At 52.1% G+C, this 17,654-nt stretch overlaps 1 protein-coding gene across 3 annotated transcripts in view; it reads left to right on the top strand.

The window, feature by feature from the left end:
• Positions 1-11,330: 11,330 nt before the first annotated feature.
• LTBP2 (latent transforming growth factor beta binding protein 2) overlaps positions 11,331-17,654 on the top strand; it is a 111,688-nt gene continuing 105,364 nt past the window's right edge. For all 3 annotated transcript variants that reach the window (XM_024231947.3, XM_024231946.3, XM_063715636.1), the window contains exon 1: positions 11,331-12,551. In XM_024231947.3, the coding sequence (XP_024087715.3) occupies positions 11,422-12,551 (1,130 nt within the window). In that variant the 5' untranslated portion in view covers positions 11,331-11,421. The remainder of the gene's footprint in view (positions 12,552-17,654) is intronic.

Below are 17,654 nucleotides of genomic sequence, written 5' to 3'. Positions count from 1 at the left end.
TAGGAACTTCAGAGAGGGTTTAGAAAAGTGGAGGTAGCTGGGGCAAGGAAGAGACACAGTATGGCTGGTGGGTCATGGCGGCAGGAGCCCAGGGGCCAGGCCAGACCTGCTGCACTGGCAGCTCCTCACTTTCTAGCAAAGAGGAGCCACAGGGGGATGCAGTTCTGGGAAGCAGGACTGGGCATTGTTTTAAGCATGGCAAATACCTGTCTGGCATCTGTATGGCTTTATGTTTAGATGTTTATTTTTGGGTGGCTTTAGTGGGGGTTGATGAGATTAAGATCATGCTGCTTCCTCCTTACCCAAGTGACTCCTCCCTGTTAACCAGAAGACATCAGTTTCAGAATTCCAGGTAATAGTCTGCCCCCTCTGGGGCCAGCTGGTGGCTTGGATGTGGGGAAAAGATTCTTTTTCCCTTTTCTTTTTTTTTTTTTGAAACTGAGTTTTGCTCTTGTTTTTCCCAGGCTGGAGTGCAATGGTGTGATCTCAGCTCACTGCAACCTCCACCTCCCGGATTCAAGTGATTCTCCTGCCTCAGCCTCCTGAGTAGCTGGGATTACAGGTGCACGCCACCATGCCCAGCTAATTTTTTGTATTTTTAGTAGAGACAGGGTTTTGCCATGTTGGCCAGGCTGGTCTCAAACTTCTGATCTCAGGTGATCCACCCGCCTTGGCCTCCCAAAGTGCTGGGATTACAGGCATGAGCCACCGCGCCTGGCCAGATTCCTTTTTCTGAGCGAAGGAGCTCGTTAGAGCTAAGCTCCACATGTATTGGCCCCAGCCTTCCCCTCCAGCCTCCTCCCTTTCCATAACTTCTTTCTATGGCAACTTCAGCCATACAGGCTTCTTGCAATCCTTCCAGTCACTCAGGCTTTGCACGTTCACTGCCTTTGCCTTGGCATGCCCCACCCTTCCCCATATGCTGAACTGCTTCTTAGACTTTAAGATTTAAGTCAGAGGCTGGGCACAGTGACTCACATTTATATTCCCAGTACTTTGGGAGGCCAAGGTGGGTGGATCACTTGAGCTCAGGAGTTTGAGACAAGCCTGGGTAACATGGTGAAACCCTGTCTCTATAAAAAAGACAAAAAGTAGCCAGGCATGGTGGTGTGTGCCTGTGGTTCCAGCTACTTGGGAGGTTGAGGTGGGAGGATCGTTTGAGCCCGGGAGGCAGAGGTTGCAGTGAGCCAAGATTGCACCACTGCACTCCAGCCTGGGTGAAAGTAAGACCCTGTCTCCAGAAAAAAAAAAAAAAAGATTTAAGTCAGAGACCAGGCGTGGTGGCTCATGCCTGTAATCCTAGAGCTTTGGGAGGCCGAGGAGGGTGGATTACTTGAGCTCAGGAGTTCAGAACCAGCCCAGGGAACATGGTGAAACCCTGTCTCTACAAAAAATACAAAAATTAGCTGAGTGTGCTGGTGCATGCCAGTAGTCCCAGCTGCTTGGGAGGCTGAGGTGGGAGGATCTCTTGAGCCTTGGAGTTTGAGGCTGCAGTGAACTGTGATTGTGCCACTGCACTCCAGCCTGGATGACACAGCAAAACCCTGTCTCAAAAAAGATTTAAGTCAGAGTCATGACTTTCTGAGAAATGTTCCCCAACCAAGCCCCTCCTCGCACAATTAGCAGTTTTTCAGTGAGTCCAAAAGACTGTGTCAATTCCCCTATGGAAACACTTAACATCATGAAGGGAGCGAAGTTGTCCCTGTGCCTAGCACAGTGCCTGACACATATTAGGTGCTCAAAAAATGTCTGTGGAATGGGAGGGCATCATGATCCCAGCCAAACAGGCTGAATTTTAGAAACGGGTGCTTGGAAGCATCTCAGGCAGTGAAAGGAATTCCAGGCTTCACAAAATAGCGTGCCTGAGGATACCAATACACAACCTGAGACGGAGGTTGCGGGTGGGAAGTCTCAGCAGCCAGGCAGGGGTGGATAGTGTGTGTGTGAGTTGCGGGGGGCACTCCATGGAGCAGTGGCTTCATCAGAAATGGGGACTGTTTCCCTTCAACCATCATGGACCCTTCCCTGTTTCTTCTTGTCAGCCAGAGGAGGGAAGCTGCTGACAGCTCATCTCCAATATGCCCTCTGGGACCCTCGAGCCACCCCTCTCCACCAGCAGCTTAGGCACGTGCACTCACCATCAGAGATGTTCCCAAGCCCCGAGGCCCTGCCCTGACATGCATAGTGACTCTTGGCTTCCCTGGCCCAGATGGCCAGATAGCTCCCAGCTTCTTGCAGCAGCTGAAAGGGTTGAAAGGCCTGGGAGTCAGGAGGCCCTGGTTCAAGTGCTGGCCAATAACCAGTCACATGACCTTGGGCCAGCATCTCTCCCTCTTTGGGCTTCAGTTTCCCCTGCTGTAAATTGAAGAAATGGGATGGCCTATCTCGGGGAGTCCCCTCCACATGCACATTCTGTGGACCCTGCAGTTCCTTGGATCCACATGCTCTCCTTATCTGTCTGCTCCTCAAATCAAAATCTTAGTGTTGACAGGGAATTTGTAAAAATCTTCTTTTTGTAGATGAGGAATCTGAGGCCCAGGGAGGGGAAGGGGTGTGATCAGAAAGATGTACTAAGGGCAGACGCAGAATTCCAACCGGAGTCTGTGCTCCCAGACATGATCTGACTTTGGTTTTAACAACTGCTTGGAATGGAAGAATTCTTTGCACCAAAGCTGCCCATGTGCCTAGCATAGGTTCACATAGGGTATGGCTGGTGCCTCTTCAGCCTTCTGTAGGCAATCAGTTCAGGGTCCATACCTTTTGATCCTGTAGCAGGAGCCAACCAACCTAGACCAAGCCCTGGTGGGGAGACCTGAGCTCTAGCCTTCTCTGTGTAACTGACTAGCTGTGTGACCCTGGGCAAGTCACTCCACCTCTCTGGCTTTATTGCTTTGTGGTTATACGAGCTCCATTGGGCTATAAGCTCTAGGGAACATGGACTTATCTGTTTTAATCCCAGGGCTTAGCTTTCAAAGTAAAGTTTCTTAGTTGAAATTTCAGAGAGAATCTCATTTGTTCAGCAACCAATGATGTCTGTATTTAAGTCAGCCCACAGAAATCTTAGGTCACTGACTGGCCAGTGAAAGGGCTGTCTGTGGGTTAGGTGCTCATCTTTGGTTCAATCCATTGTGGCCTGGAGTGTTATGTCACTGATAAGTACAGTTGCTTTTTCTAGGCATTGTTTAGAAAGGTATCTATTGGATCTCTATTTTCTTGGTGAGGAAACTGGCTCGATGAGTCACTTAGCCCAGGCCACATAACTGGTAAATGATGGTGCTGAGGTTAGAACCACAAAGCCCCGTGTTCTTCCCACTACTGCAGGACCCATAGCTATGGACTAGTCATGCAGAGCAGAGTGCAGTACGTTGAGGGCTACAGGGATTTGGTGGAAGCAGCAAACTTTCCAGATGGAGGGAGGTGCCCAGGAAGTCTTCATGGAAGAGGTGGCCTTTAAAATGGGAGTTTAAACAAACAGGCAGGGGTGGTGAAGAACATTCCAGATCAAGGAAATAATGTCAGCCAAGGTGTTTGTGTGAGGGGATGGGGGAGAGGAAACTGGGCAGGATTCTGAGAGGGTGAGACTGTGCGGAGTGTCAGCATACATGGCTGGGAGGGTTATGAGACAAGCTTGTGTGTCAAACCCAGTAAGAAGTTTGGGATTGATTTGTGAAGTAGTGGGGATCCATTGAAGGTTGTTGAGCAGGTGAGTGACTTGATCAGAATTGGGCTGCCGGAAAATGTATGGTTAGTTCCCTATAAGTCTGTTCCTCCTGGGAGGCACAGGCTGTTTCACCTTTGCTGTTGTCTTCAGTCAGAGATGGGGAGGAACGGAGCAGAGCTGAGGAGATGCTGCTGGCACCACCACCGTTAGGCGGAGGACCAGAGCGGGAGTAAGAAGAGAGTGGGCAGGGCCAGGCCTTCACGGCAGGTCATCGGGGGTGAAGAGGAGGAGGAGGAGCTGGAGACAACTTTCCTCCCTCCCTTGGCCATCAGCCTCCTCTGGCCTGAGGTCTGGTCTGGTGAGGCAGAGTACAGAGCATGCTTGTGCTGTCTGTGTGAGTTCCTGAGGAGTGAGATCTTTAATTTTTGTCTGCTGAGCCCTGATGGGCGAGAGGCCAGCTGTGTTACAACCTCTGGGGGCCCCTGGGCCAAGGCACTCAGACCACAGTGGACGGAAACAAGGAATGAGTCATTCAGACTAGGACTAGCCGGGGCCCACTGGGATCTGCCGCACCTCGCCTGCCCCCTCAGCCTGGTGTCTGTGCCCTTTCCTGGGGATTTGCCAAGTCTGGGTCTGTTCCTGAGGGACTGGGGCCCTAGAGAAGGTATTGGGGGCACCAGGGCAAACATCATTGAGCCCCCACTCTCCATGGATGATCCAGGGAAAACGGACTCAGGGGATGATGGCAGAAGGCATCCTCTTCCTCTCTTTGTCTTGACAATGGAGAGTGAGAGGGAGCTGGCTTGCAGGCCTCCCTTGGGAGAGCTTGTTTTAGGAAAGACCCTACTGTAGACCTTCCTCTCTGCTCCTGCAACCCTCATCCCTCAGGGTGTGAGGAGAGTTACTATGACCCAGCTCAAGGCCAAGGTGGGCACAGGCTGGAAGATGCCAGCGACAGCCAAGGGAAACTGCTTCTTGTCCTTTTTGTCCTCAAATTCCTGCACAGCCATTCTAGAAGCCTAGATAGGCCTGCACAATCTCCCAGCCCACAGGGTTTTCTTCCTGGGGATTTTGAAAGAATAATCCAGGTACATGAGCTCTCCCCATCTGGGTAACTCTCTCCACCTCCAGCAGAGCATATGAAGTCCCCTTGGTCTCACTGGGAGGAATTACAGGGAGGAGGTCTTCCAGCTGCTCACACTGTTGTCCTGCTCAGGTCTTCAGAGACTGTGCTTGAGGAGAAGTTATGCTTCAGGCCCCCCCGGGGGTTTAGAAGATTCCTCCACCCCTCCACCCCTAGCCAGGGACTGAAGGAATTTGTGCAGGTAAATAGGAAATGACATCTCAGCTTATAGTGAAAGGCACCGAGCTTTCAAATCAGCCCACCCATGCGCCAGAGACTGGAAATGAAGGGAAGCAAAGTGGACTAAGTGATTTGAAAGAGCTGCCCATTTCCCATCATTGCAGGACACCCTGGCGTGAGTGCAGTGTGCTGCAGGGAAAACAGCATGGACTTTGGAGTTGTTCAGACTTTTTAGTTGAATCCTGGCTCAACTCCTAGCTGTGTGGCCTTGAGCAAGCGACTACCCCTCTGGGCTTGTGAAATGGGAATGGCAACACCTCTACCACACAGAGCTAAATAGACACTGTATGTATGTCATTTCTCTTTCCCAAAGAGAAAAGCTACGAGTTGAGATGAGCTCTATTCAGCAACTGCAGACTACTTGATGGAGGTCGGGTGAGTGTGGCTGTGAATTCCTTCCTTCTCCTCTGTGGGTGCGAATCAGATTCACCGCCCTGACTCAGAGTGGACCCCTAGCTGGTAAACAGGCCTGAGGAGAATGGGGGATGCTTGGTGGGGGCTGACCTGTGACCACAGTCCCATGCAGCCATTAGCACCCCCACCACACCACAAACAGCTGTGCATGCTTCCAGCTCTGAGAAAAATGCAGCTGTAGGTGGTCTCCCTTCCCCTGGAAGCTGGCATTGGTTTAGCATCTGGGACCAGACAAACCAGGAGTGAATCCCAGCGCAGCCACCTACTCGCTTGTGACTGTGGATGAGTCATTTACTTCCCCGAGCCTTCATTTCCTCATCTGCTATGTGGGGAAATAATAGCACTTCCTTCATCAATAGCGCTTCTCATTAAATGAGAAAGTGACTATAAGATGACTTGGCACAGTGCCTGGTATCTTTTGAGTGCTCAAGAAATATCAAGGCTGGATATGGTGGCTCACGCCTGTAATCCCAACACTTTAGGAGGCCGAGATGGGCGGATCACTTGAGTCCAGGAGTTCAAGACCAGCCTGGGCAAAATGGCAAAACCCCATCTCTACAAAAAATACAAATTAGCCAGGCTTGGTGGCGTGCACCTATAGTCCCAGCTACTTGGGGGGCTGAAGCTGGACGATTGCTTGAACCCAGGAGGTGGATGCTGCGGTGAGCCGAGATCGTGCCACTGCACTCCAGCCTGGGTGACAGAGTGAGACCCCATCTCAAACAAACAAACAAACAAACAATAAATGAAATATCAGTTGGTAAATGGAGGAGTAGTAATTGACACCTGCCCCTAGCCCCATGACAGGGTAAACAGGGCTGGCTAGCTAGTTTGTCCTGAAGAGAAAAATGGCAAGAAGAGCATCATTATCTCAACTTTCAGATAAGAAAGTAGAAGCCAAGTGAAGCTCAGAACTGTGCTGCATTCACAGAAGACGGAAATGAGCTCAGAACTGCGCTCCGCTCACGGAAGAGGGAAATGAGCTCAGAACTGCGCTCCATTCACAGAAGACAGAAATGTTCACCACATGTTTGTGGGAGGGCCCTTTCCAGCACACTCTGAAATACAGGCCAGCTCACCTTACCTTTGCAGGAACATCCATACCATGGCTATCACCAGCAGCCAGCATGTCATGCCCACTTGGAGGAGACAGGCACCGGCAGACCGGGGCAGGGTGGTTGTGAATTCTTGAGGGGGTGCCAGGTCATGGCACCTAAGGTGGAATGGTTCTGGCAGCCTTTGCGGGCCTTAACAACCTCACACAGGAGGGAGTCGGCACCTCTCTGTATGGCCTGCACCTTCCAAACTGGAGGCTGAGGCTGCGCAGTGCTGGGGTCCCAGCTGCCCAGTGTCTGGAGCAGAACATCCAAGCCCATGAGCGGCTCCCATCTGGAAGGCTGGGGGCCCAATCAAACTTTCCTTCAGTGATTCTGCCCTCTGATTAACCAGGAAATGTGTTATTTGTTCTGAGCAGGGGAACAAGCTCTCCTGGGGAGAGGAATTCAGGGCTGGAGGTCCAGTTACTTCCAAGCAAGAAAAATCCCTGGAATTCTGTCAGGAGTCTAGGTCTCAGCAAAGGGGGCCGAAATGTGGCCCTCATTTTTGGTCCTTATTTACCAAATTAGCTCAGGTTCTGGTAGACCTCTGGCTGCCAACATTATTCCAGCGAGACATGGAAAAGCAGTGAGTATGCCCTGGGAGTCCAGGAGACTGCTGTCCCTTGCATGGGGCATGTGTCTGGGCAAACCTTTCCCTGCTGGAATCTCTTTATCAACCCTTTAGACTCTCTCTGCAGGGTTTTCCAGAGATGATTTTCCTCTCCAGACCCAAGAGATGGGTGAGTAGGCTTAGCAGCGATCTAATGAGGGAGAAAGCTTTAATCAGGGGGTGGGGAAGTGACACACGGTGAGTCAGGGGCCATGCTGAAAACAGCTTCCCTTCTTTCACTGGGCCAAGAGGATTGAGGGTGGCAGAAAGTTCTGATAACTCCACATCTCCAGGGAATTAAACAGTGGGCTGGCAGGCAGGGAAGAGGGCATTTGGGGATATGCCCTAGAGCTCCTTTGGTGGTGATAGTGGTGGGGTGGTTGGAAAGGTCATGATTCAATTGTGAAGAGGGCACCAGGCTTACAAGCCCGGGGTGGAGGCAAGGCGGTGTAACCTTAAAAGCTTGGGCTCAGATGGAAAATGATCCAGGTTTGAATCCTGCCTCTGCTATTTATCAGCTGTGCCATCTTGGGCAAGCCAGTAGCCATTGCCAGCCTCAGTTTCCTCCTTTGTATGCGTGGAAATCATAACGCCTCCTTTGGTTGGTTAAATCAGCCAATTGATGTAACATGCTTAGCATGGCGTTTGGACTGAAGTAGGCTCTATCGATTTTGACAGGTTAAAAAAAAAAAGCAAAACTCAAGTGTCTGTGGGATTGGAGATTCTGAAGAGCTGCAATCAGTCCCAGCAGTTACAGGGTAAGGGAGATATGGGCAGTAAGTAGGTGGCAGGACAGAGTATGGCGCTGGGATGGGGTAGAAGATGCCAGTCTTTGGAGTAGATGAACCGGGTTATGGTCCCCAGGCGAACAGGGTGGGAACGTCCAAGGACCACTTGTACTCACTGAGGAGTGGAAGGGGCGCCTGATGGTGAGGGAAAGTTTGTCTGCGTGAAGGTTTTGGCGGAGGCGAAGTGTGAGGGATGAATGGGCGGCAGACTTCCAGAAATGCAGACGGAGGAGATGGAGCAGTAATAATGACTTGGACACACAGGAGGAAAAAATAGCTCAGGGACGAAGATGATGCCAAGGTTTCTGGCTTTCAGAGGCCCACGGGGATCTGAGGTGGGTCTTGAGAGATCTAGAGGGGAGCATCTGAAGGAAGTGGGTAGGTGCCGGTGAGAGAAGGGAGCCCAGAACTACAAAGGTGGGTGGATATCTGGGCAAGGAGAGGTAAGTGTGGACCTGGGGCTTCCACAGCTGTGAAGGAGCAGCATCCCAGGAACAGAACGCAGCATTCTGGGAAGTAAGGGGCATTCATGGTCAAATGCAAGGGGTAGGGTTCAAGGAGATCTTTAGAGCCAGCCCCAAAGGCAGCAAGCACATGAACCTGGATCAGGAGCTGCCACCCAGAATTCAGTTCCTCTCTCTTAAAATGGGTCTAATGATACCAGCCCTCCCCACTTGATGGGATTACTGTGTCCTTCATTCAGTTAGCTATCCATTTCACACATACTTCTTGGCTGTTCTAGGTTCTGCAGAAACAGTGGTGAGCAATGCAGACAAGATATCTATTGCTTTAGAGATATCACTGTGGTTTGGGAAGTCAGACAAGAAATGATTTTATAGGTTGTTGAATAGGACTTTTCCTCTGCTCTTGGAATATCTGCTGAAGCCACAAAGAACAATGAAGGCTAAATATTCTTGCATTCTGAAGAGAAGTGCTAGACACCTTACTAAAGGCAGAACAGGTTCAACAACAATCAAACTACATCCCTCAATTCCAGTCTACAAATGAAAGGGATTGAAGAAAGTCACTGAAGCATAACACTGCTGCATTTGTGGGCAGGGCTGAGATTTCCCCTGAGGGAACTCCCCAACTCAAACCAAATGAAGGGAGCTCCCAGAGAGAACCAGTCATCTGCAAGAAGAGGAGGCTCTGTCCCTATAACTGTCCCCCCACTGACGCTGACTATGTTGCTGGATGTTGCAGGCACCTCGGTGCATTAGACTACAGCAAGATAGTTCATGGGAGAACCCAACATATGTGTTTAGGAATTGAGGACGTACATAAATGAAGAGACTTGTGTGCACTTCTTGTCTGGAGAATTCTGATCGTGGAGCCTCGCTGGAGTGGCCTGTGTGGCAAGGTGAGAAGTGGGCAGGGTGAGGAGCGGCCAACCCACCATTGTTTTGCTTGGCATAGGTGGGACAGTCCTATGACAGACAGAGGATGCAGGGGTCTGCGAGAGGTTGGCCAGAGAGTAATTTGCTATGGCAACTCAGGGTGGAGGTCCTGTAGAGAACCTCCCAAAAACCCACATATGTGCCCATGAAAAAGCCAGCGCTTGGCACCTGCCAACCAAGGGTACCTGTCACATAAGACTTGGCTACTTTTCCTCTAACACCTGTCCCCCAGCCTTGACAAAGAGGAGCCACAGCAGAAAAGCGAGGTCAGGAAAACAGACCACACCCCACTCTCGCCACTGCAGGATCTCTAGCAAAGGGACAGGGGAGAGGAGGACTATTAAATGGGATGTGATATTGATTAACTTGGATGAGATTTTGATCTGGACAGGAGCAGACGTTTTGTGCCTGAAAATGGGTCTTAATTATATTAATAGAACAGTTCTCGTGTCTGGTAGGGATGACCTCTCAAGCCAAGGACTCTGCCTGAGATGTCATTAAGGGTGGGAAAGGGAAATTTACCATAATATGGTTGAAGGTAGTAGTGGAGTAGTTTCCGGATAGTCCCTCTTTAGGTTCAGCCCATTAAAAAAGTCAGTTACACGAACAAACATATCAATAACAAGATGATGTCAACTGTTTCATGAAGATGAAACAGGGTGGTGTGTTAGAGAGTCATGACTGGGGTGAGGGAGGGCTGCTCTAGATTGGAGGTCAGGGATGGCTACTCCAGGAGCTGATATTTAATCTGAGAGGAGCAGTGATGAGGAACTACCCTCTAACATCCTGGAGAGGAACCTTCCAGTAGAGGGAAGGGGGCATTCACTTGGCTTGTTCAAGGAGCAGAGAGAGGGCCAAGGCAGCACAGTGTGGTGGGTAAGGGAGAGCAAGAGGCCAGATGAAATCAGAGCGGGGGCAGCCAGCTAGGGTTTGTAGGCCAAGGCCAGGGGTCGAGGCTTTATTTCAACAGTAGGTATTACCTGGGCCTGTCTTTTGTGTGGTGTGGGAGGTTGTGAACTGGTGCCCACCTGCCAGCTCCTTCACTCTGCCTCTCTGGAAAGTAGGCTGTACAAATGTGCCAGGGGCAGCCCTGTTGTTCCAAGCCTTTAGGCTGCAGGGAGGGGGCATGGGTGAGAATGGTGTGCTGATTACTGGGGACACGCAGACGGTGGCAGTCAGCATTCCCACACCCCTGCCTGCCTCCCTGCTAACACAAGATGTGAATGCACACACTGGGTCAATCAGGGGTCACCGAATCCCCCTCTGGGAAATTCCCGAGAGAGTGAAGGGCTGGGGTGGGATTCCGGGAATGGACTCAGCCAGAGGCCGGAGGCCTAGATTCCACTCCGCTCTTTCACATGCGCTGTCTCCTTGAGTGACTTACTCAAGAGGCTCCGTGTCTTTGCCTCTGTGAAAAAGAGGACCCCTTGGCCGGGCGTGGTGGCTCACGCCTTTAATCCCAGCACTTTGGGAGGCCGAGGCAGGCAGATCACCTGAGGTCGGGAGTTCGAGACCAGCCTGACCAACATGGAGAAACCCCGTCTGTACTAAAAAATAAAATAAAATAAAATACAAAATTAGTCGGACTTGGTGGCGCATGCCTGTAATCCCAGCTACTAGGGAGGCTGAGGCAGGGGAATCGCTTGAACCCGGGAGGCGGAGGTTGCGGGGAGCTGAGATCGCGCCATTGCGCTCCAGCCTGGGCCACAAGAGCGAAACTCTGTCTCAAAAAAAAAAAAAAAGAAAGAAAGAAAAGAAAAAGAGGACCCCTCTTCTAGCTGCAGCCATCACCGCGCCAGGTTTAGGCGTGACCTTCACGCCAGTGGAAGGGGATTGAGATCCAGAGCATAGGCGGCGGCGCCAGGGCTGTGCAGCCACGGAGCGCCGGGGCCGCCAGCTCCGCCAGGGGGCGCGCCCGGGACCTCCCTGCGCTCCGCGCGCCGCGCCCCGCCCCGCGCCACCCCCGCTCAGGCCGGCCCTGCGGAGGGCGCCCCCAGCGGCCAGGGCGCAAGCGGAGGGGGCGGTGGCCCTGTTCCCCTACGCGGGCCTCGGCGCCCCTCCCGGCCTCCTTCAGACCTGCGAGGCTGCAGCATGGGTCACCCGATCCAAAGACGGTCCCTGAAGCGAGGGGCGGGAGAACGATTCGGGGCAGGTCTGCAGTTCGAACTTGCCCAGGGCAGGAGAAAGGCGGCCCGGTGTCCCGGTCGTGGCAGGCGCCATCTGCCCGACCAGCGCCCGGGTCAGCCCCGCGCCGCCCCCTGCTCCGCACGGGTTAATCCCCCTCGCCGCCCGCTCGCCGCCCGCTCGCTTCCCGGTGCCAAAGTGGGTGTTGCTGGAATTCCTCGCTCCCTCTCCCGTAATGAGGGGGCTGAGCTGTCCCTCCGAGGAGGGGGCCTGGTGTGGATAAAAGAGACGAAAAAGCCGGGGGAGGTTTCCAAAAATAAAACCGTCCGGGTCTCCTTCAGACGGCTGCAGGCACGGGGAGGAGGCGCGAAGGTGCAGCAGCAGTGCGAGCCCAGCTGGAGTAGGAGCGCGGACTCGAGGCTTGGGGCGCGCAGCCCCGGTTCCGCCGAGAGCCGGGCCCCCAGTCGGCCGCTTCAGGGCCCCGTAGACTCAGAGAAGCGGGCCGCCGGGCAGGGCCGGGAGAACAGCCCGCGGGCGTCCAGCGTGCCGACCACAAAGCTCTTCGCGGTGCCCGCGCGCACCACTCTCCAGCCTCCCCACGCCATGAGGCCGCGGACCAAAGCCCGCAGCCTGGGGCGCGCCCTGCGGAACCCCTGGAGAGGCTTCCTGCCGCTCACCCTGGCTCTCTTCGTGGGCGCTGGTCATGCCCAAAGGGACCCCGTAGGAAGATACGAGCCGGCTGGCGGAGACGCGAATCGACTGCGGCGCCCTGGGGGCAGCTACCCGGCAGCGGCTGCAGCCAAGGTGTACAGTCTGTTCCGGGAGCAGGACGCGCCTGTCGCGGGCTTGCAGCCCGTGGAGCGGGCCCAGCCGGGCTGGGGGAGCCCCAGGAGGCCCACCGAGGCGGAGGCCAGAAGGCCTTCCCGCGCGCCGCAGTCGCGGCGTGTCCAGCCACCTGCGCAGACCCGGAGAAGCACTCCCCTGGGCCAGCAGCAACCAGCACCACGGGCCCGGGCCGCGCCGGCTCTCCCACGCCTGGGGACCCCACAGCGGTCTGGGGCTGCGCCCCCAACCCCGCCGCGAGGGCGGCTCACGGGGTGAGCATGGGAGAGGGAAGTTTGGAGGGTGCAGAGGGGAGCCAGGGCTCATTTGTGGAGGGGCGTGCAGGCGAGAGGAGAGGGCGCCGCACTCATGCCCTCGTCCCTCTGTCTTTAATACTTTGGGAAACAGCCCCGAGGTTCCAAAGTCGGGACTGGAAGATTTGATCCTCTTTCGAAGAGTTGAAGGCAAAGATAGATCATCATCCTCATCCTTTCTTACCAACTCGCCCGGAGCCCCGACGTTAAATCCTTTCGCAAGGCGCCTCTCCACTCGCCCGCGCTCCTCCTGCCTGCAACTAACGGGCTCTTGTAGACGCTTGCAGCGCTGCCGGGATCCGAGAGGCAGCGGGGAGAGGGCAGTGGGGTGGGCGCTCCAGGCTCTCGAGGCCCAGGGGAGGTTGAGCCGGCTCAGGGCGCGGGTTGGCGGAGGTGTCGGGGGCCCCATGGAGAGAAGGTAGATGCGTCTCCAGGAGGGGAGCTGGCAGCGAAGCTGGTGCGTCGGGACAAGTGTCGTGGGGCGTGGGTCGGCCTGCGCACGCTGAGGGCTGGATGCGGGCGTGGGCGTGAGCTCTGGGCACTTTGGGCGGGAAGCGTGTCCCGATGAGGCTGCGTCACAGTGGGCGCGTGGAGAATTGGATCAGTGTGCTCTCGTGCATCTAGGTGTAAGCGCAACTTGGGTGCGTTGCAGGGCTAAGCCACCCCACAACACTGCAATTTACTTTTTTGCTCCCCCTGGGCACCACCCCCTGCCCGCCGCGGGCGCCGTCGCAGAGTGAGAAGACGCCCCAGTAATCCCCATCCCCAATCGGATCATCATGGCTGCGGGCGCGCTCCGCCTTGCCTGGGTATGACAGGTGCCTCTGGAATGGAGGGCACTGAGCCCAGGGCAGTGAGGGGCTGGGTGGGGGCACCATCGGGAAGTCTGGGAAGGGCTTTGGCAGCCTCTCTTTGCCTGGGCCCGATTTGCCAGTTGGGTTTAGTCCTGGGGAACAGCATGAAAGACACTTGTACCCCGAGTCCTACTCCAAGGACCTTGCGCTTCGCAGCCTTGGCGCTCTCTGTTTTCCTTGGCTGGAGCGCTTTTCTCATATTTCAGCAGGATTCATGCTCTGTCTCTTTCAGATTTCTGCTCAGAGTGGCCTTTGGCCACCCCGCCCCATCCTCTTTCTCCTTTCACCCTGCTTTATGTTTCTTCATAGTACTTATTCTATCTGATATGTTCTATTCCTATTTGTGTGTTTATGGCCTGGCCTCCCAGCCCACACTAATGCAAGCTCTATGCAAACAGGGACTTCGTTGTGTCCATTTCTGTGTCTCTTGTGCCTAGAATAGTGCCTGCACTGGTTGGTATTCTCTAGGTATCTGTTGAATGAGTGGATGAACTCCCTGCTGCCCATGGAAGGCCCAGCTTCAAGCAGGCAAAGAGTAGACCCATGCACTGCCAAGTCGCTTACACATAGGATCATTCAACAAGTATTAGTGGAAAGCACCTGCTGTGTTTCAGCGTTTTCCTTTCCTGATCTGTGCAAGTGAATGTGTGCTTCCAAGGATCCTGCGTGCAGAGCATGGGAAAGGGGATGGAGGCCCAGAGTCCAAGGCATTGTTCCTGCTGGGAGAGCAACCCAATGACTTAATATCACGTTGAAGAAATGAACAGATGCTTTCTAGTACTGGAAGCTTCCTGTTAAGTGCAAAGGAGTGGGGCAGCTGTAGCTGAAGAGCTGAGTAGAGGGGACCTGTGACCTGGGGCCCCTAGGGCTCTGTGGGCAGCATGTGGGGAAGCAGAGGGAGGTGGCAGGAGGGGGGCCTGGAGGTGAGGGTGGCGTGCAGGTGTAGCACTGCCCAAGGACAAGGGCTTTTTACTGTTGGCACTGGCCCAGGGGTAGCACTGCAGCTCTGGTGTAGGGGAACCCAGAGGCATAGCTTGGGCTGGAGCAGGGAGGAGCTTGTACTGCAGGCATTTAGGTGCAGGTGAGGTGCGGGGGAAGGTGGGGAAGTGGAGCATGGGGGCTGGAGGATGCACTATTAGAAGTCATGAAATAAAGCAAATTGTCACTACAACAAGGCTGGTGGATGTGAACAGGCATGTGAAGACATGGGCTGGGTGCCACCTGCTGTACACAGGTGCACACATCACATGACACACTGGTCAGGCTCCTCCCCCACATTGTCTTCTGCAGCTTTGATAAAGAGTGGGTTCCCTGACACTCCAGTCAGCCACTCCATGTCAGCTGGGGAGGACCTGAGGGATCATCTTGTTTATTCTCTTCCTCCACCCTGGTCCATTGTGGCTAATGGCTTCTAGGCAGGCTGATCAGGTTGGCCATTCATTGCCTTGTGAGCTGCAGACAGCCAGGGACCAAGTGCCACCTGCTGGTGAATCTTGGAACTGCACCACTGCTACTGGAGCTTCTTCATTCATTCAACAAATATTTTGGAAGGACTTCTATACCCAGGCCCTATACTGGATCCTGAGGATATAGCAGTGACCAAGACAGGCAGACTCTGTCCTCATGGAACTTTCAATGTAGAAAAGATTTATTGCACATAACAAAGACTTATTAAGTTTGTGCCAGGCTTGATGCTAGGTATCTGGGATACAGCAGTGACGAGAGTGGACACCGTCCCTACACTAATGAAATTTACAGTCTACAGGGTTTCTTTTTCATTTCATTTCATTTCTTTTCTTTTCTTTATTCTTTCTTTTTTCTTTTTTTCTTTCTTTCTTTTTTTTTTTTTTTTTTTTTTTTTGAGATAGAGTCTCTTGCCCTGTCACCCAGGCTGGAGTGACATGATTTCGGTTCACTGCAACCTCCACCCCCGAGGCTCAAGCCTCCCGAGTAACTGGGATTATGGGCACGCATCACCACACCCGGCTAATTTTTTGTATTTTTAGTAGAGATGGGGTTTCGCCATGTTGGCCAGGCTGGTCTCAAACTCCTGAGTTTAAGCACTACACCCGCCTTGGCCTCCCAAAGTGCTGGGATTACAGGTGTGAGCCACCACGCCTGGCCTCTACAGGGTTTTTTGAACTGCCTCACAGCATACCACCTGTATAATATTTTTCTCTACCTCTCCCTCTTGTTCTGTTATTATTTTTCTTTAACTTTATATTCTGTTAAAATAACAGGATTTTGTGTTTTATCTGTTTTAAAGTATATTATGAAGTTTTATAAATGCACTAAAAGGTATTGAAAATAATATAACTGTATAGTCTAGTTTTATCCAACCTTAATATTTTGGCATATTTTGATTCCAGTTTTTTAGTTGAAATTTCCTCTATAAATTTGCCTCCTTCCCTCCCCAGAGTTAACCACTACCCTGAATTTAATTAATTCCAATAGATGTTTTTACAATATTACTATAGATACATGTATCCACAAAATATACAATGTTGTTTTGCATATTTTAAACTTAGACAAGTGATACCATATTTCATTATTCTTCTGCAATTTGTTTTTCCCCTCCTCATTAGATTTTTGAGATTTAACCATGTTAATATAATTAGCCCAAGTTTATTCATTTTAACTGTTGCATATTATTCCTTTGTCTGAATATTACCACAGTTTATCCACCCTCCTGTTTTTGGACATTTAGATGAATTACATTTTTTTGCTATTACAGACAGTGCTTGACTCATTTTTCTCCATAAATAAATTCATAACTGAAAGGAAACTTTGTATCATTATCATAAGTTGAAAGCAGTACCACTTGTTATAAAGAGAAGGTAACTGTAGGAAAATTGAAATGAAAACAAAATGTTCTTAAGTTCTAGTCAGACATCATTCATTATCTTAGGAAGCTCAACTCTGTGGCAAGTTCCCTCTATTGGAAGGGGGGACTAGCGTGTGTTGAGGGGAGGATGTGGTCTTTTTCATTGACATAATTAGGTTAGAAGGATCACCAAAAAGAGAATCACTTTCTCACCGTGTAACTCAGATTGTTGAATGTTGTGATCTGTAAACCTAAAATGCCTTTCCTACCGTCAGTGTGGCTCATCCCACTTTTTGTGAAACTCCAGATTAAATGAAACAAAGAAGTATCAATTGTATACCACGTGTTGGGCACTGTGTTAGACTCTAGAGGCACAAGGAGAAATAAGAAATAAACCTTGAGGTACCCAAGACCGAGATACAACCAATGACCTGAGACAGGCAGTACTAAATGATCCTAGCAGATGCAGATGGAGAATGAGGGAAGGCTGGGTAGATGTCGGAGGAAGTTGGTTTTTTTTGTTTTGTTTTGTTTTTTGAGATGGAGTCTCGGTCTGTCGCCAAACTGTAGTGCAGTGGCACAATCTCTACTCACTGCAACCTCCACCTCCAGGCAAGCGATTCTCCTGCCTCAACCTCCTGAGTGAGTAGCTGGGACTACAGGTGCTTACCACCATGCCTAGCTAATTTTTAGTAGAGACGGGGTTTCACCATGTTGGCCAGGATGGTCTCGATTTCCTGATCTCGTGATCTGCCTGCCTCAGACTCCTAAAGTGCTGGGATTACAGGTGTGAGCCACCTTGCCTGGCCCAGGGGAGGTTTTATACAAAGAAGGCAATATCTGATCTGGGAGTCTTGGAGTATGCAAAGGATTTTAATCAGTAGACCAGAGAGGGAAGGCATTCTAGGCAGAGAGAGCAGCCCAGGCAAAGGCATCGAAGTGAAATCCATAGGGCAACTGGGGAGCAACAAACCTTGTATCCTTGGAGGAGCAAAGCCTTGGCTGTGGATGGTTGTGGAGACAAGGTGGGGGTGATGGGGGCAATTAGACTGCACAGGCAAGTAGGCACATGGGTGCCAGGGGGCCTTGTAGAGGCCGGTGGAGAGCTGTGGGAGGTTTTTAACAAAGGGCTAGTGTGATCAGATTTGGCCCAGGTGGAATAACAGCTCTCCCAGACTCTAGCCAGATGTTTTCCCTACAGTGATGCTGGATACTGGGCTAATGTGTGCTGAGTGGTATCAACTGGAAGACTGGACTCAGATGATCTCTGAGAGGTACCTTCTAGGGAGTCAGAGCGATTGAATTGTATATCCCAGCTGTTCAGGCTCATTTACTCTCTCTGCTAGCCGGAGCCCACTGAACTGACAATTCCCAGCTGGTCACCTC

Source organism: Pongo abelii, chromosome 15 (assembly GCF_028885655.2).
Source record: "Pongo abelii isolate AG06213 chromosome 15, NHGRI_mPonAbe1-v2.0_pri, whole genome shotgun sequence".
Classification (NCBI taxonomy): domain Eukaryota; kingdom Metazoa; phylum Chordata; class Mammalia; order Primates; family Hominidae; genus Pongo; species Pongo abelii.
This window is presented reverse-complemented; position numbering and strand designations above follow the sequence as displayed.